This window comes from Cololabis saira, chromosome 3 (genome assembly GCF_033807715.1).
Source record: "Cololabis saira isolate AMF1-May2022 chromosome 3, fColSai1.1, whole genome shotgun sequence".
Lineage (NCBI taxonomy): Eukaryota > Metazoa > Chordata > Actinopteri > Beloniformes > Belonidae > Cololabis > Cololabis saira.
Genome location: NC_084589.1, coordinates 43,630,150 through 43,654,086, shown reverse-complemented (window position 1 = coordinate 43,654,086; position 23,937 = coordinate 43,630,150). Strand labels below are relative to the sequence as shown.

The following is a 23,937-nucleotide window of genomic DNA, read 5'->3' as shown; positions in this document are numbered from 1 at the left end:
CTTTCCAAAACTGTCTTGTTAAACTGATGAGTGAATATTTTAGAATATGACCCTGCAACAAAATGATGCAAGAGGTTCTGATGTTGGAAATCAGTCCTGCTACTTGTAACATCTCCACTTTTCTAAAATGTGAGAAAAGCCAGCTGGTAGTTTTGGTGGATAGCTTGTGCAACAACAGCTTACAACGTCTAAACATGACAGTTTGTGTTATTTAGAAGTGAAGCATTCTTCCCTTTCCCTCTCTTTTCAGTTTGATTTGAGTTTGAGAATTTAAAAGACTCTCTCTAATCCAACTCCTACCGTAAAACTGGAGTCTGGATTGTTGATGCTGTTTGCCGATCCTCCGGAGGGGGTGCCGCCACAGTCGTGCGTAAGAACATACTGGCAGGTTCCCTGGAAATTAAAGGTCCTGCCATCGAAGGTGTTGTAGTGAGGATCCCCGAAGACCGTGCAAACACCTGGTTCTGCAGGACGGAGACAAAAAAGGGAAAAGCGTGGCAAAAAATGAGCTGCCGTTTCCACGTATAATAACAGGAGTTGGAGAGCAGCAGGTCTCAGGAGAAAACCCAAAACTGCAGGGCTTTAATAAGGATGCATGCTGAAACCTGACAACCAGCAGCAAAAAACCTAATTTATGATAAATGCTGAAATATGTGGGACTAATCTGACTTGCTCAGAAGTGGAACTTCAGCATCTGCGCTGTGGTGAAACGTCTGCCTCACCAACTCAAACTAAACTTTATATTATGTACAAGTGAGGTTTATGGGGTATTTGTAGTCTTGAAATAGACCATGTTGGGGGATTTTTGCAGCAGTTCGAAAGCCAAGAGCCAAAGTAAAATGACCTGAGGGCAAACCACAGTCTGGACTGAGTTTCATGAGGAATACTCCGATGCCAGACCCGGGCTTGTTTTCACTGCTTTCCAGGAAGACAATTCATACTGTAGCTTTTGGCTTATTACCGTTACAATCATCATCTAATACAAATGGTCTTCTAACTTTACAGCGGCATCAACACAAAATAAACACGCTCGCATTATTGTACTTGTGATATTTTTAGACTTTCGAGGCTTCAAATTAGAGGCCTTTTTGGGACGGCGTACAGATCTAGAGAGATGGACTTACTCACTTTCAGTGCAAACTGGACAACAGCCGGTTCTGTTCAGGATCTTATTCTGCAAGACAGAGGCACAGCCAGACAGCGTTAGAGGAGTCCTGGAGATACTTCACAGATTCAGAAAATGGCAGCATGCCTGAATACGATGAGTGATAAAAGAAAAACAGCAGATTTTTTTGACAGAGTGCAGACTCGGTGAGCAGAATGGCAGGCAGGCCAAAGACGGAAACCAGAAAGTGGGAATAAAGTACACATTACAGCTGAAATAATTTCCATTGTTTAACAGTTTCATTTTCTAAAATGTTAAACTGTCAAATCTACGCTCTCAAGGGGGAAACCTCTCAAGTTATTAGTAGCTTTGGCTTTTATACATCTGTGATGCAAACACAAGACAAAGTAACCCACACAGGGCAAGAGTTTATGTGGAAAAATGGGAGATTATTCATGATAGAATAAATATCTGTGAAATAACCACAAAACAATAATAGTAGTTTCTGTAAAAAAAAAAATATTATGACTAATGCAGCGTGCACATAATTTCTGCATGTGATTTGGTGGTTTTTGTAAATCTAAATAGTTTGGTCTCACTGTACTTTCCTAAATATGTTTGCAATGCTTATTTTTTTTGAAAGAATGGGCATACTTAAACTTTACTGTGTTGGAAGTGCAAACAAGACAAAAGTGTCCATTGTCGGTAAATAAGAGAATAAATAAGAGAACAGCTGACTTGATGATTTTAACACTTATATGTATATTAATATTCATAATAATTATGTTGTGTCCACTTCCTACACAAGATAGGTTGTACTCTAAATAAATAAATACTTTTGTTTTCTGCTATTTTTTTAAATTGTACCATTAATATTCAAATGATCATTATTCTATTCTTTGCACTGATTTTGTATTTAAGGTGGACATATAGAGCCTTCTTTTTTCTGACTTACCTATAACGTTAGTATGATTAGTTGTGCGTTGTGGCTTAAAAAGGTCTGAAATATATTTGTATGCATAAAATACTTGGTTTTTAGGGTGCTGAGAACACTTACATCTGGAGAGTTTTTTTCTGCAGTTGGCTCTCTATGACATCATAGAGGGTCAAATCTTCTTGTATGATCACCACTAATAGTTGGCAACTATGGAGTCAAATGTAATTAAACGACAAGATCGTTAGAGTTTATATTTACTTGGATGCCAGTGTTTTCTGACTCAAATCGACATTTTATCACACTTTTAAAATCTACACCTGTGCAAGTGCATACAGAAAAATGGTGTAGCTATACTGTCTGTATAAAAGACGAATGATTTAAACCACATAATCCATAATGTCACCCAATTAAAGGCAATAAAATAAGTATTTATCAAACAGAGACCGCTGTGTATGTTAGGATTTGATGTAATTTACAGAAAAAGTGTGTTGATATGTTGAAAATGTAGGTGTCTGACTAACAGCAGGAGTTGAGTCAACAACTTTGTGTGTTTTCATTCTGAACAAATGACAAGTTTCTGGAGTTTTGCTGGTTGCAAAGATACTCTATACCAGGGTTCTTCAACCCGCGGCTCTAGAGCCGCATGCGGCTCTTTAGCGCCGCCCTAGTGGCTCCTGGAGCTTTTTCAAAAATGTTTGACCTTTTTTTTTCCTTTTTTTCTTCTTTTCTATTTTTTTTCTTTTTTTCTTCTTTTTTTCCTTTTTTTCTCTTTTTCTCTTCCCTTTTCCTTTCCTTTTAAATCTCGACATTTCGACTTTTTTTCTCGCAATTTCGACTTTTTTCTCGAGATTGTACTTCAACATTAATCTCGACATTTCGACTTTTTTCTCGACATTTCGATTTTTTTCTCAAAGTGCGTAATGAAAAAAAAGTATCTTCCCCCAGTTATAACTAATATAGATACATGCAGCATGTGTTGCCTTCATTCTAAGGTTTATACAAGACTTTTCATTTTTTGCGGCTACAGATTAGTTTTTTATGTTTTTGGTCCAATATGGCTCTTTAAATATTTTGGGTTGACGACCCCCGCTCTAGAAGAACTAGACATTAAATGAAGGTGACTGTAAATAGGCATAATATGGTCACTTTAATAATAATGCAGTTAATCTATGACCATTCTGCACTGAAGTAAAATATTAATTGTTAATATCAAAGCTGAATATTTTCTGCATTTCATAATTCCTTTATGCATCACTTTTCATCCCCCCTTTAAAGTCTGTCCCAAAAACATCCCAAGAGGTTCTACGGCTGCACAGGAGCAACTGCTCAAGTCAAAACTTCTCAATAAGTAATTCGATGACAACTAAACTCCTGTGTATGATAAAACATGTCATTCAAAAGGCTTTTTTTTTTAAATCAGCAGGTTTCATACTCGTTTATTAACACAGATGAAGCGCTCACGTTTTGACAAGTTCACAGTCAAACCGGGACAGAAGCCGAGATACCGATACCTCGTCCTCAACTGCTGAACTCTGTCTGTGTAACAGGACTCTGTGTGTGTGTGTGTGTGTGTGTGTGTGTGTGTGTGTGTGTGTGTGTGTGTGTGTGTGTGTGTGTGTGTGTGTGTGTGTGTGTGTGTGTGTGTGTGTGTACAGTACGTTGCACATCAGAGGACTCTTTCACACAGAGTTTCTGTTGCCTCAGGGAAGTCCTACATTACTGCACACCAGAGGTGGTAGAGCAGCCAAAAACTGTACTCAAGTAAAAGTACTGTTACTTCAGAATAATATGACTCAAGTAGAAGTAAAAAGTAGTCATCCAAATAATTACTTGAGTAAAAGTAAAAAAGTACTTGGTGAAAAAACTACTCAAGTACTGAGTAACTGTTGAGTAACGTCTGATTTATTTTTTTAACACAACCATTCAAACAGACAAAAGTACAAAATAATCATCTTCAGGCAAATTAAATCAATAAAATAATAAAATAAATTTAAATTAATAAAAAATAAAAATAGCTTAAATTAAAATAATCTTAAAGTAAATTCAAGTACTTTACTAAATAATAAAATAATAACTGAATAAAAAAATAAATTAAGCACAAGAAGCACAAAATTTCCAGCCTTTGTACTTTTCTTTTTTAACCAGGCAGAACTAGAACAAACATGAACTCATAGAAACTCTGTGTGTGTTTGAGTCTGTGTAAATGTGACAAAACATGCAAAAACAAACATTTTTCCAAAAGAATCACCCAGTGATGTCATGAGATTGACGCGTACGCGGATAAAAGGGATAAAAGAAAAGTAACAGCTCAACGTAGCCTAATGTAGCGGAGTAAGAGGAACAGTTTCTCCTTCACAAATCTACTCAAGTAAAAGTAAAAAGTATAGTGATTCAAAACTACTCCTAAAAGTACAACATTTCCCAAAACTTACTCAAGTAAACGTAACGGAGTAAATGTAACTCGTTACTACCACCTCTGGTGCACACTAGGGATGGGCGGTATGGACTAAAAAATGTATCACGATCATTTCTGGCATTTATCCCGATAACGATAAAAATGACGATAAAAAAAAATACCAATTTAACTCCATCTTTTTAACTATAAATCTATCACCACATTCAGTCTTTGGAGCCAAAACACTGCTCTTTCTTTCTTTCTTTCTTTCTTTCTTTCTTTCTTTCTTTCTTTCTTTCTTTCTTTCTTTCTTTCTTTCTTTCTTTCTTTCTTTCAGGCTCATTTCTTTCTTTCTTTCTTTCTTTCTTTCTTTCTTTCTTTCTTTCTTTCTTTCTTTCTTTCTTTCTTTCTTTCTTTCTTTCTTTCTTTCTTTCTTTCTTTCTTTCTTTCTTTCAGGCTCATTTGATTCCTTCCTTCCTTCCTTCCTTCCTTCCTTCCTTCCTTCCTTCCTTCCTTCCTTCCTTCCTTCCTTCCTTCCTTCCTTCCTTCCTTCCTTCCTTCCTTCCTTCCTTCCTTCCTTCCTTCCTTCCTTCACGTACGTTGTGCGTGGATTTAAAGCAGAACCAAAAATCAGCTTTACACAAAAACGTCATCAACGGGAATTTATCGTTTTTACCGCGACATGACAAATTCTTACCGTGGGTATATCGTGAACGGTAAAATATCACCCATTCCTAGTGCACGCACACACACACACACACACACACACACACACACACACACACACACACACACACACACACACACACACACACGCACACACGTCTGTATTTTTGTCATAAACATTAACCTTAACAACTCCTCCTAAAATTTAACCCTGTGCACAATCCTGGCTCTAACCGCCCGCTGAAACGCCGGAGGAACCCACTTCAGTTCACACACTCTCTCCCCGTCTTCCTCTCCCGCAGACACACTCGCCACTCGTCTGTCATCACGCGCAGACGTTCCCTGCTCACTCAATATACACTCCACGGCTCTAACCTCTGCACAAAGGGCACTCTCAGGCTTTGAAGAGCGCTGCCTTTAGACAAACTGAGGACACACACGAGAACACACACGAGAACACACACTCTCATTCAGACACACATAGTGGCAGAGATTGGTTTTCAGGGGCCTAAATATAGGGAACCTCTTCTTCGCTGTCACTCAAACGCAACGCAGACAAAAGGCTGTTCAGAGACACGCTGTCTCCAAGGGGGACCCACACACTCTGCCGACCTGCTGCTGACCGCTGGATAAAGGCACGGGAGATACAGAGAGTGTGTGTGTGTGTGTGTGTGTTTAGAAGGGGGATGTGGCCTTCAATGACCTATGAGATGAGCCGCAGTCGTGATAACTTACGACAGGTGGACAAGTTTCCATGCAATAAGCCAATGCCATAAGACAATGTTAACATTCCATATCATTATAGGACTCACAGTGTTTTGCTTGTTAAGAATCTGCTGGATTAGCGACCTGAAGGAGACGCTGCTCTCACAGGCAACGTACGAGGCTGATGTCGGTGCAACTGGTGGCTCTTTTTGCACCGAAACTACTTCCTCATGTAAAACTATAAAAAGTTCAGGGCAGAATGCATGAGACTTGATTTATAGCTGATGCAAAGGGGTTAACAGGAGCCCCGCCGAACCTACAGCATAGGTAGCGTTTCAGGTTTCATCCTTTGATATCAGCTCCACAACTGTGGGTGCATGTGTCGTCTGTGATCAGGCTGGTGTCACGCTTTCATGTATTCATGTGAGAGAGGGCGACCCGGGATCTGCACACACTACAGTTTAGGGCTGGGCGATATATCGAGATTTTAATATATATCGATATATTTTCAAACGCGATATGGTACATGACAATATCGTTTATATCGATTCAAATTTTTTTTTTTTTTTTTTTACATTTTTTTTTAATGATTTTTATAATACCTTATTTTGTGACAAATTGACTTGAATGTTTTATTTGAGATTTGCACAAATGTTTTGTTATTTGCAACTGTCAACCTCAGTGGAAAAGTCTGCCTGTTACTGTCTACATTGTATTAATTGTACAGTGTATTTTAATTTAATTGTTATGCAGGAAAGGGATATTTGTTTTATTTTATTCAAGAAGCATTTTTATTCTATATATGCAGGCAGTTTATTTTTATTTCATTTGTTTTATACATTGTGATATTGTGCAGACCTCTGTTAATAAAGGAACCTGTGTGACATTTGGCACGAGGCTTTGTATTAAAACTGACTGTTTTTTTAAGGGTTTGCCTCAGAAAAAAATGAAGCTAACAGAGATGCTATGCTATAATGCTTTGGGGGAAACCCCAATTATGTCACAGAAAAAATATCGATATATATCGAGTATCGCCATTCAGCTAGAAAATATCGAGATATGACTTTTGGTCCATATCGCCCAGCCCTACTACAGTTACATCTACTTTTAATCTTATGTTGTCTTTGCTCTCCAAAATCCCCCAGAATCAGAAACACGCTGAAGCAAACACAAGTGATGCATCAAGCTGTCGACACCGCTGTCTCTTCTGTTTTAGATTCTTGTGTGACATTGGGAAACCACTGTGCAGTTATAAGTGTCTGAAAAACCTTTGAATGCACTCATTTACTTCTCAAACTGTCTTGACACAGGTGTCTTAGAGAACCCATCCCAATAACATCAGCTCTTCTTGAAACGTTATGAGGATTTCTGTTAAATGCTGGCTAAACACCAAAACAATAACATGCCTTACGAGCCACTTGATGTGTGCAGTGGTTTGTTTCTCCATAGTAACTACGTCCTCCGCTTGCGTTTTGGGCTTTTATTTATTGTAGTCAGTATGAGGCCAACATATTTAGTGCTTTGTGTCATCAGTCACATTCACTTGTTGATATACAACCAGTGCTGCACGTTTGGCCTGTTATTCCCCAAAACGTTGGAATGGCTGCTGTTTAAAAGCTGGTAATAAAATAATTCAAGAAAATTATGACAGATGACTTTGAAAAGCCAACAAATGCATGAGAAAAATAATTTAAATTAATAAAACAAACCTCTATAAAACCTTCAGAATATAATATATAAGAGTTTGATTCATTGTACAATGAAAAAAAGAGAAAATTACATAGGTATTGTGAAATTCCATAAATGTATTTTTCAACCCACAATTCACTGGCCTTTGTTTTTCTTATTTGTCATGGAAACGTTTCCATTGATCAATTTATGCAGGATTACATTTTTACATAAAACGTTTTCCCATTATGTTATGAATAAATACGTAAATGTGGTACTCTTTGTCAATGCTAGTAAAATGTGCAATTTTTTAACGTTGTGGTCAAATTCTTTACTATAAATATGACTAATTTCTTCGAATAAATTCCACTAACCGAAACCAATTTTTCATTTTAATGGAATTATGAATCACTTGCATCTGGTTTTCTGTTAACCTTCATCTTTCCAGGACAGTAACATAAATTTAAAAAAAGGACATGCAGCAAACAAACACGTGCAGAAATATAATGTTTGATCCAAAGTCTGACACAATTAATATTAATTAGTGACGGAATTCCCTGCTGAAAAACAGTATTGCTCCGTAGTCATCTATTTAGACCGCCAACGACAGGTGAGGGCTTGTTGTAACCACTGGAAGCGTGTGAACTTGGACTAACACTGACACCGTCGGCAGGGGAATGTGAGGAATGTCGTCCATCACCCAGCGACCGACACGTGACTGCAGCGCGACCTCAGCGACAGGTGAGCAGCAAAACCTCGTCCTGCTGCAGTTGCTGCTGCGGCTTTAAAACAATTTCTACGATGCTTAAAAGACCCTTAAATGTTGTAGCTCTATTAAACTATAGTGTCACATAATAAAAAGGTATCAAACGATCTTCAAGCGTAAAACAAATATGTTTCAAAATATATTCTTATTTTAGGCCCACTTTGTAAATATAGTTTCAGAGGTCACTTATATATATTTTAATTTTAATGAGCGCCAAACTACGACGGAGTATTAGGGCCAAACTAGGACAAAAAAAATGGAAATTACGAGAATAAAGTCATAATAATATGAGAATAAAGTTGTAATATTACAAGAATAAAGTCGTAATATTTTGAGAATAAAGTTGTAATATTACAAGAATAAAGTCGTAATATTAAATATATTATAAATATATAAATATAACTTCACAAGATGCTCAATATTCCTCATTTTAACACAGGGAAAAGATGCTCTTCCTGTTAGAGTTCTCATAAATTATATCCTCATAATATTACGACTTTATTCTCATAAATTACAACTTTATTCTCATAATATTACGACTTTATTCTCGTAATATTACGACTTTATTCTCATAATATTACGACTTTATTCTATTACGACTTTATTCTCGCAACATTATGACTTTATCCTCGTAATTTCCACTGGAAATTGTTCATTACAAAAAAAAATTTGAAATCAGAATTGTCTGTTTTTGAGTATCAGTCGAGACCAGTGATGAGGTTTAATGTTTTATTTCAGCTACAATTCACAACTACTTTTTTTTTTAATGTGTAACAGTTAAACTGACTACAGTTTTATTTATATTGTTCTGATGATGAATTATCACCTTAAAACACATCAGAGGTTCAAAAAACTACATGGTGAAGTTTATTTTCATTCTTTCTAGGGGTTTTTTTCTAACATTTTCTCTTTATGACATTATAAAGAGCAGATTTCCCTGCAAGATCTCCTGCCCTCATAGACACTTGAGCGTACCAGAGATTAAATCTGGAGACTGAAAACTGGCACTTTCATTTCAGTGCCTCATTGTTTTGAGGCATGTGAAGTGAAAATATGTTAGTCAGGGTGAGCAAAGAGGAGGGATAAAGTAAGTGGCAGAAATGAACTGTTATTGGTTGATGAAACAAGATCTGCAGATGTAGAACGTGAGAGTAGAAGTAAGGCGATGTAACTCACCGAGGGGCAGCTGCTGATCGGTACACACTGTTTGGGCCGACACTCCACGTTGCCTTTGACGCAGGCACAGAGAGTGCAGTTAACTGACGACCACATGTCTCCTTCCTACGGGGATAAAAACACGTCAGAACACAAGTGTCCACGTATCGTACCTGCGTCCACTCCTTCATCCATCCGTCATCTCTCACCCTGTAGATCTTGTTCCGAACTCGGCAGTACTTCACTTCCTCCACCTTTACATAGGACAGACATTCCTCGCAGCACTGGTTGCCTTGGCAACTTCCTGGCCGCGAGCAGCGCTTTTTGCACACCACAGTTGAATCCTGGGAGAAAAGGTGAACACGGCCACGTTTAGGTGGATCAGAAGGATATGAAGGATCAGTAGACTCAACAGAGAAGCAAAACTCTGCAGTTCTTAGGCCCTGTCCAAATACTACCATTACCCCTAGTTTTCAGCACTACCCCTAAAATTTGCGTGTTCCCGTGAGGGAAGTGGTGTCCCAATTCCTCTTTCCACCTAGGGGGAGTGGAAAAACAAGGGTAGTGGGTATGAATCTGGCCCTACGGATCGAGGGTTTTCGGATGCTGACTAGTTGAATTATGGCCAGAAAAATTTCCCAGAATGCTTTTCGTCGTCATTTGCGGACTGAATAAAAAAAAAACCATAGCGGACATTTCTTATTTTATAGTGAATAAAATCAATATTTTGAGTTAGTTTCTGCATAAAAATGCGTTTTGATTACATTTCTAGCGAGAAATATATATTTTACTTTCATAATATTCACTCAGTGAATGTACATAATCACTCGCTTGCCCGTTGTTGCAAAGTCTTTTTCAAACCTCGCCAGAATAAAGGCTGATTTATGGTTCCGCGTTACACCAACGCAGAGCCTACGGAGTAGGTTACGCGGCGACGCGCGCGGTACGCCATACCCTACGGCGTAAGCTCTGCGTCGATTTAACGCGGAACCATAAATCAGCTCCCGAGCAGAAATCCCGAAATTTTCGGAGCAAATTTCTTAACAGGTGTAGCTACAACTGTTAGATTTCATCTATTATACCAACATTTATTTTCCTAAATGATTTATTTCAGCCAGAGGTAATTCTCCACAGAGCTGCAGGTTTCTCCCCGGGACAACGGCGCAGGTTGACCTGGCGATCACGCCTGTGCTCCGAGCCGGCTGCTCTTCTCATCTCCGAAAACATCAGATCAAATTTCTTAACAGGCGTTATTTGGATAAACTGAGCCCAGGTTGGGGATCTTAACGGTTACTTTTACGACTGAAAAAATATTAAAACTTAATAAAGTGGCATATTAACAGCGCTACAGCTGAAATTAAAACAGCTTTTGGCTCTCCGCTTCCTGATTTTAGTGGTGGTGCTGAAAGTAGGAGTAGGGGGAGTATTGGGACAGGCCCCTGGGAAGATTTCAAGTGCTCAAATCTGTGGCTTCTTTTTTAGGGGTAGTGGTAGAAAGTAGGGGGTGTATTGGGATTGGGCCTTATATCCAGGCGGGTACCTTGCAGGTGCAGGTGGTGCAGTTGTCATGTGTGAAGGAAGTGCCGTTCTCGTAAACCTCACTGTGGAATAGACAACTCCCTAAAGACAGATCAAACACCTTCCTCTGACCTGGAGGAGGAGAAACATCACAGCAGGTGAGAAAGAGCCAATAGTTTTGTTGTGTCACAGTGTAATTGTTCAAAGTTGCATTTGGATTTTATTTCATTTTAATTTTATTCTTTATTTCATTCAAAAAATAAAACAAACAATTCAATACAAATACAAACACAAATGTTCATAAATTGTGAATGAAAAGGGAGCAGAAAGAAGAAGAATCTTATCTAATCTGCCCCTTTTTCCAAGAAATAAATTCACAAATAACATAAATTAAAAATGTAAAAAACAACAACTAAGTAAATAAAAAACTAAAATAAAACAAAATTACCGCCGTCTATGGGTATGTCTAACATATTTCATTATATTTACTTAACATACAGGCTTTAATTGTTCTTTTGAATGTAATGTTTGATTTGGGTTCTTTGTTTTCTTTATTCAGATTGTTTCACAGAAACACAACTTTCCATCAATTTAGTCCTGAATCTTGGTTTTTTAAAAAGCTCTGTTCCTTTTAAGTTATACTTGCTTTCTCTTTTTTCAAATCTTTTCTGAATGTTGATTGGTAAAGTTTTTTTATGAGCTTCAAACATAATTTGCAGAATAATATAGTCTACTAATTCATGAAATTTCAACAATTTTAACTGAAGGAATAATGGATTTGTTGGATCTCTATATCGTTTTCTACTGATTATTCTTATGGCTCTTTTTTGCAAAATGAAAATTGACTGAATATATGTGGATGCTATCCACTAAAAATGTGAGTTTTATAGTGTCAGAGTGAGAAACAGCTGCTCAAAGAGTTTAATCATTGTCACTGTTGAGACAGCGCACGGTCAGTCATTTAGACACAGAGCCCAGTGTGATTTGTGGAAAACAGTGATGTGCCGAAAGCAGCAGAGCAAAAACTGGAAACATGAATCACACCAGCAAGTTACAGCGTCAACGCTGAAAAACACAAGACATCTTCTGTGTGCTTTTCCAACACATGTGGAAGCTTTACATTCGTTTCCAACGGCTGCTCTTTACCGATGCATCGGGGACAGCAGTGGCCGGCCGGGGTGTGGCTGAGGTGGGACGGGCAGGACAGCACAGGACACGCCTCCTTCACGCACAGAGTCCGCCCTCCCTGGAAACAAATATATTTATAACCAACATGCATTAGTACCAAAAGAAGAACAAAAGGTAGTGTAAAGTAAATCGTATTATTTGAGTCATTATATGAATCTCCGTCATTCACGGACTACAAAAGCAAAATCATATGACATAAATAACTATTAATCCCAAATCAAAATGCTTGACATTTACAATCTTTTATACTTAATTAGATTCTGCAACACTCACATTTCCTTAAATTGATGAAGTTAAATGCAGAATTAATAATTACATACTGCTTAGCGCATCAAGGCTCATCCCTAACTAAGTTAACTCAATAAAAATCAGCAGGATGTTTATAATAAAATGCCCACAGCGTATCCCAAGTGGAAGTCAGCACAGTATTACTTTAATGTGTTTATGGATTTACTTTAAAGGTTTTGTTTATCCAATATGGAGAAGGGAGGAGGGAAAGGTGGAGGACTCAGTCAAGGAAGGGCGTGGGGGGAACTGAATCGGGGAAAAGGATTTTGTTTCAGACAAACATTTGTGATTCCCATGTGACTCTAAAAGTAACTAATTTGCAGAACCGAGTCGCTGTTCAAAGGTGAGCGTGTAAACGGCGTGTACTTGTACTCACGGTGCAAGAGCACTTGATGCACGGTTGTCCCTCCGGGCTGAACTCCTCTTTCTCTTTATACAGACGGCCCTCAAAGATGCAGCCTGCAGGGAGACATGATCCACGCCACCTTATCTTCTAGTTCGCCTTCACTTGCACTTTCTGAACAAACATACTCTGCTTCCTCAAGAACTTTTAAGGCTAATCGTTTCAGTACATTTCAGTGTTACTCTTTTACTCAAAATTAAAATGACAGTGTCAAAATTGACCTCTTTTAATGGTTGAATAAAATAAATCTAATATAAAATGGTACTGTAGATACTTGAAAGTCCAAAATGGTTCGTCATCTGTGCCATCGATGACTCACATTAAATCCTAGCAGGGGGCCTGTACACTACCACTAACAGAACTGGTACTAGCAGGGGGCCGGTACACTACCACTAACAAAACTAAGTAAAGTAAGTAAAGTATTCATTTGTAAACATCACTAACATTTGGACAGCCCATTTACTATCTGATTACTGTTAATTAAGGAGGGTTGTCTCCTAAAATCTGAGTCTTTAAGGGATTTCTAAGGGACACTGAGGACTCTGGGTGGGAAATCTGTCCCTAAACATCTGCTTTTGACCGTGTCTGGTCATTAAATACATTGAAGGATCTTTTGTAGCAAAAATAAAATGATTCAAAGTGACATTGGAGTGCATACTCACTGGGGCAGGTGGGGCAGCACTTCTTGGGGTGGATTTTCGGGTTCTTGCAGTGGATGACACATTGAACCTCTGCCTCAGTGATCACACCTTCCTGTCACAGCCAGCACACCAAAATGTTTTAATTAATTCATTTGTTTTTAATAATAAAGTGAGGGTGAGATTTATCCTCCAGATCCTGCTCTGGGTCTGCAGGAGTAAAGTAACTGACATCTTAATATGACACTGATGTCCTTCATTATTACTCCAAATGTCGTCCCTCGTTCTCACGTGTTCATCTCATCTGCACTTGATTCCTCTGTCTCCACATTTTCTCTGCTTCTGCTTCAACTTTAACCTTGTTCCATTCATTTCAGCCAGCCAACTTATGCATTAAAGTGTTTGAACACTTTAATAAGAAAACATACTGGGTTTTGGCATTCACGCTCCCTTCAAGTGTCGTTTATCAGGCTTTCATAGAAATATAGCGGTGTAGAACTAAGCCTCCCCCACATGTGGAAGCCGGGGTAGGAGTGGGATTGGGAGGTGAGGCATCCCAGGCATCGAGGAACATATCTAGTCCCTGATACATGTGGGAGAGCAATGGGAATGGTTGGAATGGACCATCCAGAGGGTAAATGGAAGTGTGTGGAGATTGCCTGCCTGAATGAACTCCCAGGGGTTGTTTCATTTGTTTTATTCATTGTCCATCTACAATGCCTCCTCCATCTCTGTTTTTTTTAACGAGAGCACTCTCACCTGCTAACAGTCAGACTAACTGGGTCCATCATACACACCTGACAGCGTCTTGTGATGCAGGGTTTGGTGGAGCTTGTCCAGGACACGGAGCTGTTGTAGGAGATCCCGTCTAACATGCAGCCTGAGGGAAAAAAACACAAACACAGTCAGGTTTTCACAGAAGGTTTTACAACCACTGGACTGTCAACTTCAGACTTAATGATATAAACTAAAACAATGTGTACCGTATTTTCCGCACTATAAGGTGCACCTAAAAGCCTTTAATTTTCTCAAAAACCGGCAGTGCGCCTTATATATGATCATTACGGTAATGTCTGTTACTGTAGTCAGGGGGATTGTGGGTAATGTAGTTGGTGTCGCTGAAGTAATGGTGCTAAAAACGTCAGAAATTGTCACAGACGTTCAAGACAACAGCAGTGACGCTGACTTGCATAATGGCGACTTTGACGAGACGGAGCAAAGCTGGTTTTTATTTTGTTAATAAAGTTTGACATATGGTACTTTTCTTCTTGTTTTTTTTTTTTTGCATTTGCTGTAGGATTTTGTAGCATTTCCTGTAGCGCAGCTCCATCAGGTAGATACGTAACTCAACCCCAGCCACTATAGTACGGTATTTTACCATATATTTAGTGCGCCTTATAATGCGGTGCGCCTTATATATGGAAACGTTTTAAAATACGTCATTCATTGAAGGTGCCCATTATAATGTGGTGCGCCTTATAGTGCGGAAAATACAAAATTATTATTCATCCTCTGCAAACGTTGGTGCTACTGCGGACGGGGGAAGATCTGGAGGTCTTAGATGTTTTGAGAATTTCTGATTTTAAGACAAACATTTCTTAGAAAAAGCTGGTTAAACTAATAACCACAATCCTGCAGAAAGTTTATGACCTCGTCACTGATAAAGTGGAATAACAAACTGATTAATTTCAACATATTTTAGTTAGATGTACACATAATATTAAAGGCTTGTGAATGTTTCACCATGCACAATGCACCCATGAGCCGTCAACTCTCACCCACTCAACCCTGAATGAAGATCCTATTCATTTCATCCCATTTACAGTAAGCAGCATCAGATCAATGTTCAGCTTTCCATTCGATGAAATCTGATCACAGCCATCGATCTAACTTTCCTCTTCGTAAACCAAAGCCTCTGATATGATATGTCATCTGCAGCAGGTCACACAATATTTTTGGAAGGGAAAGATGAGATTGGATAGCGAGAGAACCCGGACAGACTCATAACCGGTTCTAACACAGACTGACACCGGCCAGCCGGCAGACGGGCTGCGTCGATATCTGAACACATCTGAAACCTCTGGGAGGTTGTTTGTGTGGTCTGGTCTGCTTTTTTTGTCTTTTTCTTCTGTGGTTTGGCTCTGTCTGAATTTTGTGATTAGTTTAGGAGTCACTCTCGCTCCTTAAACAAGTAACATAATATATTTATAAGGGGTTGGGGTAGTTTGCAGCTTTTGCTTAAAACGAGCAACAAAGGCAATGACTTGATGGTCATGCGTAACAAATGTTAGAAACCTTGTTCTGACCATTTTGTAGATTAATTCATTTGCTTTTATTAATCCATTTAAATTCCAATTTTGTGATGCTGCCGCATGTATTAACTTGTTTATTGAAGCGGTTTTACTGCACTCTGGTCCTAATAAAATGATGCAATCTGGCTGAGATTTTGCCCTAGCTGTGAGTGTGATTTCATAAAGAAGTGAACCAGCGGCGATATGACATGTACATGTCGGTGTTTTTTCCAGCGCAACGACACAGAGGGGGTCCTAAATTTAGTCCCAGCGACCTCAACTCAACCGCACAATAACAAACTAACGCCGGCTGCTGTGGAGACGAGGGGCTTTCCGTGTCCGAGCTGAACATGTTCCATCTCTCGCAACAAAGTGACGCGTCGTAAAAACCCTGAAGTGCAAACAAAAGAGCCGCACCCCAGCTGAGGAGCAGGAGGCGGTGGGTGTTTTTATATTTCCATCCAGCCACACGGGCTCATGGGCACCGAGCGAGCACGTCATCCCAAGCGGGGAGTTTTCTGGGGCTCCCTCTTTAACTTATTCAGAGTCTGGAAACCAGAGCAAGAGCATGTGAAGATGCTGTTCTTCAAAAGCAGATGGATTCTGGGTGATCTACAGCTAGATCTTCAGGTTGCATCTACAGTAGGGATGGGCGGTATGGACTAAAGAATTTATCACGATAATTTCTGGCATTTAATCCCAATAACGATAAAAATGACGATAAAAAAATACCAGTTCAACTCCACCTTTGTAACTATAAATCTATCACCTCATTCAGTCTTTGGAGCCAAAACACTGCTCTAAAAGATACTAAATACTACTAAACTACACCAATTAAATTGGATTGATAAAAACCAATTAACTGAGTTACACCTGTACTGCAAAACTGGAATGACTCAGATCCGCCATGTTTGTTACACAAACACGTATCAACGGGAATTTATCCTTCTTTCTTTCTTTCTTTCTTTCTTTCTTTCTTTCTTTCTTTCTTTCTTTCTTTCTTTCTTTCTTTCTTTCTTTCTTTCTTTCTTTCTTTCTTTCTTTCTTTCTTTCTTTCTTTCTTTCTTTCAGGTTCATATATTTCCATCCATCCTTCCTTCCTTCCTTCCTTCCTTCCTTCCTTCCTTCCTTCCTTCCTTCCTTCCTTCCTTCCTTCCTTCCTTCCTTCCTTCCTTCCTTCCTTCCTTCCTTCCTTCCTTCCTTCCTTCCTTCCTTCCTTCCTTCCTTCCTTCCTTCCTTCACGTACGTTGTGCGTGGATTTAACACAGAACCATAAATCAGTTTTACACAAAAACGTCATCAACGGGAATTTATAGTTTTTACCGCGAGATGACAAATTCTTACCGTGGGGAATGTTTTTACGGTATATCGTGAACGGTAAAATATCGCCCATTCCTAATCTACAGTAACCTTTGCTTCCATACATCCTGTCCAGTCCCACAGCCCAGAAATGGTTCCATCATCACCCTTCTTAATGATTTTCCCATCTCTTAAATTCACCTCAAGGACGAGGGAAGGAAGCGGCTTCTGGAACCGCTCAGTGCAATCGCACTTTAGTGTGTAAATCTAACTCCATTCCGTATTTAAAAGAGGACATGTTGGCACATTGAAACAAAAATTATGGACATTGAAGGCAAAACCTGAAAATATAAGTAAAAATGTAGTAACTTATTTTTATGCTTTAACTGTGCTGAGATGGGGATAATTTCACCGTTGTTAGAAGCGTGGCTAACACTCTAAACCGCAGGGTCTGGGATTGCAACAGGCATGGGGTTCAGCCGATCTACCGCCAAACTCTGCAAAGAATACACAAAACTGAAGTTGACTTTCGATTTGTACCTTCCAGATTGGACGATGCCCTTTTGTCAACTGCCAACATTCCCATCTTGAAGTACACTATGATTTGATATGAAGCATTTGGACTAACTTAGGCCTATGAAAGTAATTGTTTTTACCACTTTCTGTATTTCACAGATCTTCTGGCCCAATAGGAACAAAATAACTGCGTTGGATAAATAGAAGTAGAAGAAACTACAGCAGAGTTATGAGCTCTTTAAAGCTTAAGACGGGAATGATAATGCTCATTTGGGGTTAGGGTCTTAAGAGGTTTAAACAAATAATTCTCCTGCATGTGAAAGAATAAGAGAAAGCACTCACGGATGAGGACATTTTGAACAGACTTTCCTCATAAATATAACTGAAGCGGTGAACCCCATCAGCATCAGCAGACACGCTGCAGCAGCATGTGTGTCTTTGTGTCAGGTAAATAATCCAGTATCATTCCTGCAGCTCATATTTAGGCCTGCATGTTTTGATACAGCACAATAAAGTGGTCCCTGACTGAAGCTGGCATCTCAGGCCCTGTCCCAATCCCCCCCCCCCCACCCCTACTTTTCAGCCCTACCCCTAAATTTTGCGCGTTCCCTTGAGGGTAGTGGTGTCCCAATTCCTCTTTGCATGTAGGGCTAGTGAAGAAAGCTAGTGTAGTGGCTATGAATCTGTCCCTACGGATCGAGTGTTTTTGGATGCTCACTAGTTGTACAAGGGCCAGAAAAATTTCCCAGAATGCTTTTCGTCGTCATTTGCGGACTGAATCAAAAAAAAAAACATGGCGGACATTTCTTATTTTTTAGTGAATAAAATCAATATTTTGAGTTAGTTTTCTGCATAAAAATGCGTTTTGATTACATTTCTAGCGAGAAATATATATTTTACTTGAATAATATTCACTCAGTGAATGTACATAATCACTCGCTTGCTCGTTGTTGCGAAGTCTTTTTCAAACCTCGCCAGAATAAAGGCTGATTTATGGTTCCGCGTTACACCAACGCAGAGCCTACGCCGTAGGTTACGTACCCTACGCCGTAGGCTCTGCGTTGGTGTAACGCAGAACCATAAATCAGCTCCGGAGCTGGCAGGCAGGCAGAAATCTCGAAATTTTCGGAGCAAATTTCTTAACAGGCGTAGCTACAACTGTTAGATTTCATCTATTAAACCAACATTTATCTTCCTAAATGATTTATTTCAGCCAGAGGTAATTCTCAACAGAGCTGCAGGTTTCTCCCCGGGACGATGGCGCAGGTTGACCTGGCGATCACGTCTGTACGTGATCTGCTGCTGCTGCGCCCCGGACCGGTGGCTCTTCTCCGAAAACATCGGGTCAAATTTCTTAACAGGTGTTATTTGGATAAACTGAGCCCAGGTTGGGGATCTTAACAGTTACTTTTACGCCTGAAAAAATATTAAAACATATTAACAGCGCTACAGCTGAAATTAAAACAGCTTTTGGCTCTCAGCTTCCTGATTTTAGTGGTGGTGCTGAAAGTAGGAGTAGTGGGAGTATTGGGACAGACCTGGGAAGATTTCAAGTGCCCTAAAATCTGTCCCTTCTTTTTTAGGGGTAGTGATAGTGAGGGAGGCTAGTGGAAGAAAGTAGGGGGTGTATTGGGATTGGGTCTTAATATTTCTGTGTTGTCAGATCATGCAGCTGTAGTATAAACCGTCTGAGGTCCATTATTACAACCATCACTGTTCATACACAAGATGACCAAAAACAAACACAGCTCCTCCTACTCCAGCTCTGTCCATCCGTCCCCCCGTCTGTCTTACCTTTGCACCTCTCGCAGCAGGCCCCGGTCTGTTTCACCACCAGAGCACAGTCTTCAGACACCAGCGGGCATTTCTCCTGCTTACAGTCGGCTTTCCCGTCCTGCAGGAGGAACACACACAGACAGACAGACAGACAGAGGAAGTGAGCGCTGACCTGTTCCAAACATCTGTCAAACCCATCTCCGTTTTTTTTTTCTTTCTATTTCACTGATATGTTTAGCTTCCCATCACTTTCTCTGCATATTTGGTCTCCCAGCGGAAAATGAAATATCACATATTCAAGAAGGTTGGTTAAGTTTGACCACTGAAGGGTTAACTGAACAAGGATGTCATGATTTTAGCATGTTTAACCTTTGTGCTGTCTTAGGGTCAAGGAAGGAGGAATGGAAGAAGGGAGGAAAGAAGGAAGGAAGGGAGGAAGGAAGGAAGGGAAGAAGGAAGGAAGGAAGGAAGGAAGGAAGGGAGGAAAGAAGGAAGGAAGGAAGGAAGGAAGGAAGGAAAGAAGGGAGGAAAGAAGGAAGGAAGGAAGGAAGGAAGGAAGGAAGGAAGGAAGGAAGGAAGGAAGGAAGGAAGGAAGGAAGGAAAGAAGGGAGGAAAGAAGGAAGGAAGGAAGGAAGGAAGGAAGGAAGGAAGGAAGGAAGGAAGGAAGGAAGGAAGGAAGGAAGGAAGGAAGGAAGGAAGGAAAGAAAGAAGGGAAAAAAGAAGGAAGGAAGGGAGGAAAGAAGGAAGGAAAGGAGTAAAGAAGGAAGGAAGGAAGGAAGGAAGGAAGGAAGGAAGGAAGGAAGGAAGGAAGGAAGGAAGGAAGGAAGGAAGGAAGGAAGGAAGGAAGGAAAAAAAGAATGAAGGAAGGAAGGAAGGAAGGAAAGAAAGAAAGAAGGGAAAAAAGAAGGAAGGAAGGAAGGAAGGAAGGAAGGAAGGAAAGAAAGAAGGGAAAAAAGAAGGAAGGAAGGGAGGAAAGAAGGAAGGAAAGGAGTAAAGAAGGAAGGAAGGAAGGAAGGAAGGAAGGAAGGAAGGAAGGAAGGAAGGAAGGAAGGAAGGAAGGAAGGAAGGAAGGGAGGAAGGAAGGGAGGAAAGAAGGAAAGAATGTACGAGGGGAGAAAAGAAGGAAGGAAGGGAGAAAAGAAAGAAGGAAAGGAGTAAAGAAGGAAGGAAGGAAGGAAGGAAGGAAGGAAGGAAGGAAGGAAGGAAGGAAGGAAGGAAGGAAGGAAGGAAGGGAAAAAAGAAGGAAGGAAGGAAAGAAAGAAGGAAAGGAGTAAAGAAGGAAGGAAGGGAGAAAAGAAAGAAGGAAAGGAGTAAAGAGGAAGGGGAGAAGGAAGGAGAGAGCAGGAGGAAAAAAGGAACAGGGGAATAAGTCATTTTGACCCAAAGACAGGACCAGGGTTAACAGATTCATCCGGGATTTTGAAAAGACCTGGATGTGTTGATGGATATTTACATGCAAATAAAAATGCTTACTATTTTGAATGCATACAATGAATTTTGGTGTATTTTAAAGTATAAAGCTGTACTGATATTATCAGACTAATATTGCAATTCAACAACATCTGTGAGCGTGATCACAGCTGACATTTCCGCTGCGTTTGACTGAGAAACACATCACGCTGCTTTCCTGACCCGGCACCGTGCTGATTCTCTTCAAAAAGAGAAAAAAGAAAACACAATCTTTATTGCTCTCAAGGGATCCCAATTTCAGTCAAGATCTGGAAAATGAAAGAAAAAGAAAAAACAAGCTTGTGGAACGGCTAACAAGAGAAGGCCTGTAGTGGCGCGGTGGTGAGTCGCTGCTGAAGGTAAAGAAAGTGAAAGCTCTCCTTATTAACACTGACGTCTCTTAAGGGCGGTTTTAAAGGTAAAAACAATATAACCAGTTTTTCTCTTCAAAAGTTCAGCAAGACTCCCTTATGAGCGGCTCTAAAAGAAACGACACAGTCCTGATCGAGGCTGCATCCTCTCTAACGCGTTCTCATTTTGAAATACTGTTTTAAAAATGATCCACATCAGCATTTTAACTCTAAAAGATCTTCATCAACACCACACCTCTGTAATCCATCTCCACTGAGAGCAGCAGGAAAAGCAGTCTGGAAACCCAGCTGGAAGTAAGGGCCAATCCCAATACCGCCCCTACTTTCTACCACTACCCCTAAAAATTAAGCCACAAATTTTTAGGGCCCTTGTAATCTTCCCAGGGCCCGGTCCCAATACTCCCACTACCCCCTACTTTTCAGCACTACCCACTAAATTTTGCTTGCTACGTCACTGTGTGGTTTACGTTCGGGTACGTAAGCGACTGCGTAGTTACGTTTGCACATACGTCACACCATATCAGGAAGCCCAGAGCCAAAAGCTGTTTTAATTTCACCTGTAGCGCTGTTAATATGCCACTTTTTTAAGTTTTAATATTTTTTCAGGCGTAAATGTTGGTTTAATAGATGAAATCTAACAGTTGTAGCTACGCCTGTTAAGAAATTTGCTCCGAAAAATTTCAGGATTTCTGCCTGCCTGCCGGCTACGGAGCTGATTTATGGGTCCATGTAACATCGCTGCAGAGCCTACGCCGTAGGGTACGGCGTTGGTGTAACGCGGAACCATAAATCAGCCTTTATTCTGGCGAAGTTTGAAAAAGACTTTGCAAGAACGGGCAAACGAGTGATTATGTACATTCACTGAGTGAATATTATGAAAGTATAATATATATTTCTCGCTAGAAATGTAATCAAAACGCATTTTTATGCAGAAACTAACTCAAAATATTGATTTTATTCACTAAAAAATAATAAATGTCCGCCATGTTTTTTTTCTGATTCAGTCTGCAAATGACGACGAAAAGCATTCTGGGAAATTTTTCTAGCCCTCGGTCAGCTAGTGTGCATCTGAAATCCCTAGCTCTGTAGGGCCAGATTCATATCCACTACCCCTAAATAAGTCCACTCCCCCTAGGTGAAAAGAGGAATTGGGACACCACTACCCTCACGGGAACGCGCAAAATTTAGGGGTAGGGCTGAAAAGTGGGGGTAGGGGGAGTATTGGGACAGGGCCTAAACTTTGGTGCAGATTACTCTTCTAACCACTTTCCATGGGCTCAAGTGGGCAGTTATCAAACACAGACTTGGGTGGCCGGACAGACGGCCGATACCAAGGACGACAAAGTCAGCAGCACTTGCTGTTGTAGAAGGACAAACCACCAACACAAACACTCCAGAACAGGAACATGCCACTTTGTTTGGAGCCACCTGGGTCTGAAACCTGATGAACTATTCCAGATTTGCAGGATCATCATCGTAGACCCAGATCTACGCAGAATTATCAACCCTCTCCACCTCCGTCCCCGACCAGCTTCCACATCACGCTGCGTTTGCTGTCAAACAGAAGATTGGAGCGTCTGACTCCCGTGGCCAAACCATCTGCTGTACAGAGGTGTGATGACGTGATGTCTGTATCTCTGCAGTGTGTTGACTAAGACGTGACAGGAATGTCATCAATACCTCAGGAAATTGCATCAGCTCTCCGTTAAGGCATGCATGTGTGTCATCTTCCTGCGATGGTCATAAGATATATACGTTTTTGGTTCCCGTCTCACCCAGGAGGCAATGTAACTATTGATATTTATGTTTAAATGTCAGTGAAAAATGTTTCATAAATGTGTTTGTGTGTACGTGGGGGTGTGCAGTACTCGAGTTGCAAAAAAAAATCAGGGGGGATGGTGGATTTTATCATATGTTGACAGATAATTTGTGCTGATTACAAATAATATAATATTTTACAAATAATAGCAGTGACCAAAACAGTTTTCTGAACTTATCACAGGATAAGTAAAATGGATCACTGCAAAAACTCAAAATCTTAACAAGAATATTTGTCTTATTTCTAGTTAAAATGTCTCATTTTTAGTCAAAACAAAATCTCATTACACTTAAAACAAGACTACGGAAGAGTATTAGGGGTCAGGCAGGAAAAAAATAAAAATAATATTTTAGAGGAGGAAGATTTTTTTTTCATTATGCACTTCAAGAAAAAAGTCAAGAAAAAAGTGTCGAGAAAAAAGTTGAAATGTCGAGATTAATGTTGAAGTACAATTTCGAGGAAAAAGTCGAAATGTCGAGGAAAAAGTCAAAATTTTAAGAAAAAAGTCGAAATGTCGAGAAAAAAGTCGAAATGTCGAGAAAAAAGTCGAAATGTTGAGAAAAAAGTTGAAATTTCGTGAATAAAGTCGAAAAGTTGAGAAAAAAGGTGAAATTTCGACTTTATTCACGAAATGTCGACTTTTTTCTCAAAATTGTATTTCAACAATCTCGACATTTCAACATTTTTTTTCGACATTTCATCTTTTTTCTCAATTTTTTGCACAATAAAAAAAAGTCTTCCACTCTCAATTTTTTTTTCTCTTGCCTGGCCCTAATACTCTTCTGTACAAGACTCATCACTGGAAAAAATCAACAATTTTCACCTGTTTCAAGTAGATTTTCACCTAAAATAAGTACAAAAATCTGCCAGTGGAACAAGATTTTTTTGCTTATAAGATAAATCTTGTCCCAGTGGCAGATTTTCCTACTTATTCAAAGTGAAAATTTACTTAAAACAGGTGAAAATTGTCAAATAAGTTATTTT

The 23,937-nt window shown here is 39.7% G+C and overlaps 1 protein-coding gene across 1 annotated transcript in view; it reads right to left on the bottom strand.

Annotated features, from left to right (window-relative positions):
* bmper (BMP binding endothelial regulator) overlaps nt 1-23,937 on the bottom strand; it is a 97,284-nt gene that overhangs the window by 10,727 nt on the left and 62,620 nt on the right. Inside the window, exons 3-15 of the mRNA XM_061717988.1 lie at nt 22,650-22,785; nt 22,398-22,492; nt 20,900-20,965; nt 19,333-19,486; nt 14,230-14,312; nt 13,457-13,547; nt 12,768-12,850; nt 12,062-12,161; nt 10,938-11,047; nt 9,607-9,741; nt 9,419-9,523; nt 1,129-1,174; nt 301-464 (exon numbers count right to left, since the gene is read on the bottom strand). Of these exons, the coding sequence (XP_061573972.1) occupies nt 301-464; nt 1,129-1,174; nt 9,419-9,523; nt 9,607-9,741; nt 10,938-11,047; nt 12,062-12,161; nt 12,768-12,850; nt 13,457-13,547; nt 14,230-14,312; nt 19,333-19,486; nt 20,900-20,965; nt 22,398-22,492; nt 22,650-22,785 (1,368 nt within the window). The remainder of the gene's footprint in view (nt 1-300; nt 465-1,128; nt 1,175-9,418; nt 9,524-9,606; nt 9,742-10,937; nt 11,048-12,061; nt 12,162-12,767; nt 12,851-13,456; nt 13,548-14,229; nt 14,313-19,332; nt 19,487-20,899; nt 20,966-22,397; nt 22,493-22,649; nt 22,786-23,937) is intronic.